The 9154-nt window shown below is 38.2% G+C and overlaps 1 protein-coding gene across 1 annotated transcript in view; it reads left to right on the top strand.

The window, feature by feature from the left end:
* The first annotated feature begins 4792 nt into the window (after positions 1–4792).
* The window catches only part of LOC125660814 (uncharacterized), a 29798-nt gene continuing 25436 nt past the window's right edge, over positions 4793–9154 (top strand). Inside the window, exon 1 of the mRNA XM_056147749.1 lies at positions 4793–4862. Within this exon, the coding sequence (XP_056003724.1) occupies positions 4793–4862 (70 nt within the window). The remainder of the gene's footprint in view (positions 4863–9154) is intronic.

Below are 9154 nucleotides of genomic sequence, written 5' to 3'. Positions count from 1 at the left end.
TGTATGTCTAAAATTTCGTATGCTACACAATGTAAACAATGACTGAATTTGGCAACTTTGATATTGGTGATGCGGAATTGTATATACTGCTAGATGATGAAAACCTATAAGACAGATGTATCGCGTCATCAGAAGCATTTAGGGAATCAGGCCTACAGATCCAAATCCAAATGTACTTTTGCATTTCATCTGTGATCTCAGAGCGATTCATCTGCGTCCTCTGTCCTGTCTATGAATGATTTGCCTACACCTGACGAATGTCGCCCAGTTCTTATTGTTCTTCCACCAAAAATGTAGATTAAAGTTATACGGTATCATTTCAAAATATATATCGGGGTGTAAATCCTGGGATGGTACGTAATCAATTTTTTCATGAATCCCTTCAGGCTTTACGGGATTTGATTATGCGATCATTTCGTGTTTACATCCCGATAAATATTTTCTAATGATACCCTTTATCTGAATTAGAAATCACACAATCCTTCATTTATGCCTGGATATGAAACATGAAAGGTGAAGATAGCGAACAGTTATTAATCTAATAACCCAAAGCAATCGAAAATAGAGGGTTGGGTAAACACGGACCCTGAATATACCAGATATGAGATCAGGTGCTAAGGAGGAGTAAGGATACCCTGTCGACCGGTCACACCCGCTGTGAGCCCTATATCTTGATCAGGTAAATGGAGTTATCCTTAGTCCAAACCAATGTGCCAAGAACAGGCTAACGATCGGTATGAAAAACGTCAGACAAAATTTGACGCAATGATAGGCAATACTGGCAACATACCTCCTTATAACGACCATATCATTTGCAAAGTGTTGATTATAGACGAGATTGTTGGAACCCCTGCACCATCAACTTGTTTGTCAGTAATCTGCTTCAATTTCAAAACTGACCATAGGCAAAACAAGCTCTCGACTATCAAATCAGATATATCCATGTAAACTAACAATCGGCATGAAACACACCAGACAGCATTTCACCCAATGATACCTTGTATTGGCAAACTAGATCGTTTTAACGACTATAGAATTTGCGAAAAGTTGACTCTCCAATGTAACGATGGTATCTCAAACAGTTTTAGTGTGCTTATATTCTGGAATTTCTTAAATACGAAAAAAAACAAACCCTAACGCCCAAGGTTCATGAATTCATGCATCATGAAAATAGTTCACGTTCCTTTACTTCTTACTGTGAAAGAGACATTTACGTCAATTCATGTTTTCGCTTGGAGCTCAGAAAATCGTCGGGGTTCATAATATTTGTCATGCATACTCATATTACGTACGCATCTGTTTCATACGAATAACCAGTTCTTACATTCGGTCAAGTGTTGTCTGACGTGCTTTGTATTAGATATACTTATTTCCTTCTTTGCCACTTTCACAAACATGCGTAGTCCAGATTCCTTCGAAATAAATATGAAATGACACTGGCTTCCATATTATTAGTGGGTTGACTTAAAACTACTGATTTTATATTTTTATTTAGTTTGTAAAGGCGGGCTCTATGGGCAAATTGTTCAAAATCATGCGGTGAATGTGACCCAAGGACGGTCTGAAACAGCATAATAGATGTATGTAATGATCACTAGAGTGAACCGAATTGTGACAGTAAGGGAGCACCTTACATATGGCTGTATTCTAGGTACCCCCAAACTATTTATGCTGTCAATTTATGAACAACAGTATTGGTACTGTCCTATAGTCAACGTTTCTTAAATGTATAGATGTGTTTTATTTCTATCTAAATGATCCATATAAGTTAATTGATTTCTTTTATCTCAATTGAATTCAAATTAAATATATGACGGATGGTAAGAATAGAAATAAAACAAATAATTTTGAATCACTGGTGCTCTCTGAAAGAGCGGAGTATACTTGGTTATTGTCATTGAATTTTGGAAAGGAATGACATCATTATGACGATGTACCATTCATCCTTAAACATATTCAACATTCGTACAGTAAAACTCGAATAAATACTGTAAAACGTGGAGGGGTTGATTGTACGTGTCTCTTGTATACCATCATGAAGACAAATCCCAATCTAACAAATAACGAGTTCATGACATTGATGTAAGCTTATGGTACATGTAACAGACCTATAACTCTACACAGGTTCCGATTTTCTATTGTGTATTGCTTATAACAATTATGAGATTGATCTCTTTTCGTTATCTTCCACTTGCACTATGCTCCGCCGTGTACAAGTGTTTATCTACTCACAAATTCAAAATTCTTTATAAGATAGCTGAAGTTGATCACCTTTTCATATGATGACGCATCCCATTTCACACATGTGCCTTCATGAAAACTGTTGTACATATAAAAGTGGAAAACAAATATCGATGATTATAGTTTTTTCCCCCAGATGATCATGATTTCTTAAAGATAAATCCAATCAGCGACTTCTTGAAAACGTTGTTAGCATCATGGGTATATGTACTTATAATCTAAGGTGTATATAGTTTGCAACAGTTTTCAGTAAGAATCCGTTTACTCTTCTGTCTGGGTGGTAGTAGCTTCCATTCAAACTTTCTTTAAGAATCAACAAGTGACAAACGACTTATGTGGTGATGTATCAAAAGACGAAATTCTTCAAAACCATGCTTCAGTTTTAGACACATTTAATATTCCAGTCAATGGGTCGAATGAATATGAGTTACCGTACCTATACTGGATTCCTAAACTACATAAAAACCCTTACAAACAAATATACATTGCTGGATCTAGTAAGTGCTCTACCAATCCCCTATCTTTGCTCCTCACGAAAATGTTAACAGCTGTGAAGGAGAAACTTCAAACTTACTGTGCGACTACATATGCCAGAAGTGGTGTTAATCAAATGTGGATTCTAAAAAATTCTAAAGAACTTTTAGTAAACTTGAAATCACAGATTTCTTCCCAAATCAATAGCATTAAAACCTATGACTTTTCAACACTATACACGACCATTCCTCACGATAAATTAAAGACTAGACTTTTTGACATCATAGACAGTTGCTTCTTCAACAAAAACGGAAAACGGAAATATTCATATCTAGTGATCAGTCATTCAAAAACTTACTTTGTTAAACACCACTCTGATTCCACGCACAAGTACTCTGAAGTTGAAATAAAAAATATGCTGGAGTTCCTCATTGACAATATCTCCGTGGTCTTTGGTGATCAGGTCTTCCAACAGTATGTTGGAATTCCCATGGGCACGAATTGTGCTCCTTTGTTAGCTAACCTGTTTTTATATTCATATGAAGCAGAATTTATTCAAAAACTTCTACGTGAGAAGAAAACATTTCTCGCTGTGACCTTCAATTCGACTTTTAGATATATCGATGACGTTTTGTCTATTAACAATGATAGCTTTCATTCATATGTCGATTTGATATATCCCTGTGAGCTCGAAATAAAGGACACCACAGAGTCGTCCACTTCTGCTTCATACTTAGATATTTTATTGAAAGTAGACATTAACGGCAAACTGACAACTCAACTGTATGACAAACGGGATGATTTCAGCTTCTCCATCGTCAACTTCCCACATTTATGTAGCAATATTCCATTATCACCTGCATATGGTGTTTATATACCTCAACTCATTCGATATGCAAGAGCTTGTTCTGGGTATAGTCAGTTTTTAAATCGAGGTAAGCTACTGTCAAAGAAGTTGATGGTACAGGGATTTCAACAGTCTCGATTGAAGTCAGCATTTCGCAAATTCTATGGTCGTTATAACGATTTAGTTCGTCAATACAACCTCGCATTGGGTCAAATGCTGTCTGACGTGTTTCATACCGATTGTTAAGCCGTTCTTGGCACACTGATTTGACTGCGGATAACTCCGTTTACCTGATCAGGATATGGGGCTCACGGCGGGTGTGACTGGTCAACAGGGGATGCTTACTCCTCCTAGGCACCTGATCCCACCTGTGTTGTGTCCAGGGGTCCGTGTTTGCCCAACTATCTATTTTGTATTGCTTGTAGGAGTTATGAGATTGATCACTGTTCGTTATCTTCACCTTGCATCATTCAGTCTGGAAATGTTAAATAATCGTAGTGATATATATGTTTCTGAATGATTGGTGAAAACTGATCAAACATTTATACAGAACGATTGCTGGGTTCTACGTGCATGTCTGAGGTATGAGCAGGGTTCTGTTGAAGAATGCAAACTATTGTTAAAGAAAAGAACATGGGACAAACTTTGGACATTTTCAATAGAAATTGTGAGAAAGGAATGGTAAAAAATGATATATAAATCGGAAAAAAATGCTTATGAAGTCTGTGTTTAGAAAGTAGGCGATAGATAGAAAGTATAAAAAAGGCAGAACAACATTGATGAATAACTAGAGGGAGAATATTTTGAATTTCTTCATACCAATAGAGCGGAATGGTTTCAGTGTACACCTTCATAATTATTTCTAATCCACAGCGGTCCAGTGAGAGCTATTGCAGCATTTGAACAGGACGTGTCTTTTATCGTGCCACACCTGCATTGACACAGGGCCTGGAATTTTGCGGTCTCGTACAATGTGTTGCCCCATTAAGTCGCTTCTTACGACAAGAAAGGGATACCGGGGAATTAATTAAACCCAGGTCCTTTCGGGGTGATAGTGTTAGTCATATTGGTGTTGATACAAACCTGTGCTATGTGATATACACGGTATAATTTGACTGGCGCCTCGATGATACACCACCCTAATTGGTACCTCAATGGTATTCGATTTACATGAGCTACCAACTGCTCGTAATTAGCTCTAATTATCGAATTTAAACCAGCCACCCCACGATGACTAACCTGTCGATATTTGGTCTATCACACGCGGTGTACACAAAGGGTGTCTCAGAGGGAGCCTCAGGTAAACAGACAGTTCAACCTGGGATAAGTTTAAAAGAAAACCCGATTTTGGGGGATGCAGATTTCAATTATGATAGCACCACACACGAGATAATAATGCACGGGCCTCCCCCATAACGACAGAGACGAGAACTGAACAAAAAAGACAAAGTTCAATCAATTGACGAATTCGATACATTCTTGGAATGAAACAAAATCGTCCAAAACCCAGTCATGTTTTCCATTAGCAGGGCATACCTCTCAGAGCTCTCCGACGAGTCAGACAGTGATGATATACAGTTAAGTTAGCGCTCAGTTCGCCATATCCAGTCGATCACTTGGCATTACATCATTTTCCGTTTCACAAATTGAGACAGTTAAAAGCGATATTTCCATTAAATGCACTTAAGACGAAAGCTGGGAAAGAGAAATTTTATACGAACATAACATAAACTTGACAAGCGTACATAATGTAGCACTTGAAGACGGCGATGATATTATTTTGTGATATGATAAAATGTTAGGAATCATTACACACGTATGCATAGTGCCGGTAGACAGCGAATACAACGGAGCAACTCTCATATTTTTTAACATTCTGCACTCCGGACTCTGTGTAAAGCGGCCAATTTCTTTGGAACCACACTCAACCGGATTAGACAGATTATACTCTATCTAGGTTGAGTGAATTCATCTTCCGATGCGTATTCTGTTATAGTCCCGTTGTGATCCGGTTTAGAATAGGTACTCAGTGCCTGAAATACGTAATTGTATGTACAAATGGTGGCCCAGGTGGCCGGAATGCATGTTCATGAGACAATGCTGACTTTGTAAGATAACGAACAGTTATCAATCTCATAACTCTTGTTAGCAATGCAAAATGGAGAGTTTGGCAAACACGAACCCCTGGACACAACAGAGGTGGATCAGGTGCCTAGGAGGTGTAAGCATCCCCTGTCGACGGGTCACACCCACCGCGAGTCATATCTTTGTCAGGTAGACGGAGTGATTCGTTGTCAAAATCAGTGTGCCAAGAACGGTTTAACAATCGGTATGAATCACATTAGACAACATTTGACCAAGTGAAGGTTGTATGGGCAAACGATAATAGATTCTGCGAAATGCTGACTTTAAACGAAAGTGTTGGAAGCCCTGCACCATCAACTTGTTTGTCAGTAGCCTTCTGATACTAGGAATCTTGATGCTGATGCAAGCATTTTTGAATGCTGGACATTCTGATGCTGTACCAGGATTGTGTCCTTATGTTGTATTTCTCAAAGGTAGACCTTCATACATATTTTCAGTTTGTCTGTACGGTTGAACTTGGCAACCGTCGTGGTGGTCTAGAGGTTAGAGCGTCCGTCCCGGATGCGGAAGGCCGGGGTTCGAATCCCGGCCGTGACATACCTAAGCCAGTTAAAGAGGTAGTGATGGTTGCATTGCAAAAGGCTTGGCATCAGGTGCGAATGTCACGGGTCCTCGGAGATGACCTAAAACGGATGGGCCAGGTCACAATGGATGTGGCACGCTAAAGAAGTATCACTGATCAATTACCGTATGTGCCGAACATAGACCTACATTTGAAGACCTTCACCGGTCTCTGTGACTTCTCCATATGAGTGAATTTTTTTTTTAGAGAGAGACGTTAAACAAGATGCAATAAATCAATTAATCGTTATGTTGAACACTGATTTATCAAAGACCAGAGATTTGTTGAAGTGAGCTGTAAAACGCAACCAGATTTTTACCCGATTTATCTCGTATCTGGAAGTTCAATCTTTTTTCCTTCAATAACGAGATTACAAAATTTGACTGTAGTGTATACTAAAAGGTGATTATAAGGAACAGCGATGATTATCACAACTCCCATAAGGGATATAGAATTAAGAGTTGAGCAAACAAGGATATATCAGAGGATCAGGTGCCTAGGAGGGGTAAATATCCGCTGTTGATCGGTTAAAGGGAATAATCCGTAAATAAACTTAGTTACAGTAGAACTCGAATATAGCAAACACAGATATAGCGAAATTACGGCTAGAGCGAAGTGAAATCAATTTTCCAGGCAAATTCTTTATCTATTCTCTATATTAATATGCGTCTATAACGAACACGGATATAGCGAATTTACGGATATAACGAAGTAAATTCCTATTCCCCTTGAATTAAAAATGAACGTATAAATCACGTTTTATAACGAATTTGTTTTTTTATTTTTTTTTCCTTTCCTTCATTCTAGACTCTTTGTGGTTTTTAACAATCGCTTTCTTACACTCCTTTATTTGTGTAAAGCAACAAGTAAATGACAACTACACTAGACTGTTTTCATGTATTACACATACTTTTGTTGACATTTTTCTTTCGACATGTTCTTGCGTGACTTGATAATCCATCAAGATAAATTACGATATATAAATCAGTGTGTGAATTTCTTGTATACAATATTTCTCGCAAATATACAGGCTTAATTTCTCTTGGAGACTATACAAAAGCAAATATGTCGATTGCTGCTTTCTTATACAACTGATATACTATGGTCGTTATAACGATCTAGTTCGTCAATACAACCTCGCATTGGGTCAAATGCTGTCTGACGTGTTTCATACCAATTGTTAAGCCGTTCTTGGCACACTGATTTTGACTGCGGATAACTCCGTTTACCTGATCAGGATATGGGGCTCACGGCGGGTGTGACCGGTCAACAGGGGATGCTTACTCCTCCTAGGCACCTGACCCCACCTCTAGTGTGTCCAGGGGTCCGTGTTTGCCCAACTATCTATTTTGTATTGCTTGTAGGAGTTATGAGATTGATCACTGTTCGTTATCTTCACCTTGCATACATGTAGAACAAATCAGTTTTATAACGAATTCGTTATATTTGAATTATGAATTCGCTATGAACGTATGGCGAATTACGCATATAGCGAATTTTTATAGAGTGTCCGCAGAAATTCGCTATATCAGAGTTTACTGTACCAATAACGGCCTAACAATCGGTATGGAGTACGTCAGACATACGACTCATTGATAGGTTACATTCGCAAATTAGATCGTTATAACGACCATAAAATTTGCGAAATGCTGGATTTAAGGAAGGCTGTTGGAACTATTCTAACATCAACTTATTTTTAAATAGCCTGTCTCCATTAGACCGTTTTTTCTGATGAAGTCATATGGCTCAGGGAGGGTGTTACCGTTCGGCAGGGATGCTTATTCCTCCTAGGCACCTTACCCACCTTTGGTATATCCAAGGCGTCCGTCTGTGCCCACTTTTGATTTTTGTATCTCTTCTATCAGTTACAAGATTAGTCACTGTTCGTTATAGCCACCTTTCTTTCCATCTTCGCTAGCCAAGGGTTTTCGGTCCACTCCGCTTCCCATAAACCCTTGGCCGATCGAGCTATCTAAAAGTTGGCAATTTTTAGCGAAACGCGATTGGATTCAATTAGTATGGATCGACCAATCAGCGACCGCGTTACAAAAATGACGTATGAGCGCCTCTGTGTTCGGAATCTTTCTAGACTTTTTAACTAGTATAACGAAAGTACCATGTAAATAACATTCCGAATTATGTATAAATGGCGACTTTTGACAACAGCACATGCTGTGTTTGTTTTAATGAAATATCTCCGAAACAACGACGAGTCATTAATTCACCAACCTTTCAAGTCTTACAACAACTACAGGAGGTATTGCAAATGATTTTGTCAGACGATAAGTATGTCTGTACGTTTTGTTTCGCTAAAGTAAATCGTTTGTCAAAAATTGACTACGATCTAAAGAATAAATTGGATGCACTTAAAAAGGAAAAGGATGAGCTTCTGAAAGTTTATGGGGAGCGGAGTGGACCGAAAACCCTTGGCTAGCGAAGATGCTTTCTTTCAAAACATTGGGTATACCAATTAATTGTATATCTTCAATGGTCATGCTCGTAAAAAACATAAAACAATCATACAATACTTCACGCCATGCCTACATCTAAATGGCCTTTTGTAAAAAGGTAAGGAAACATAAAAGAAAATTTATATTATCTCCCGATATAATATTTTAAGGTGTGGTCTACCCCAAAACAAATATCACACAGATATACAGTATTTCTGAACTATTAGGGTTCTTTATACTTCGATAAATTCATTCACATTATCTGATCACTTATTGACATCTATATTGATATCATACACAATGTGTTTAAAGGAGGGGAATACCCCTTACCCGGTTATCTTCTTGATAAAGTGTGGTATGTTGAACAAGTAGCAATGCTCTCTAAACAAGGTAGATATCTACTTACATATTACACCGATGTGGTGAAATGCGTAT

Source organism: Ostrea edulis, chromosome 8 (assembly GCF_947568905.1).
Source record: "Ostrea edulis chromosome 8, xbOstEdul1.1, whole genome shotgun sequence".
In the NCBI taxonomy this organism is placed as follows: Eukaryota; Metazoa; Mollusca; class Bivalvia; order Ostreida; family Ostreidae; genus Ostrea; species Ostrea edulis.
This window is presented reverse-complemented; position numbering and strand designations above follow the sequence as displayed.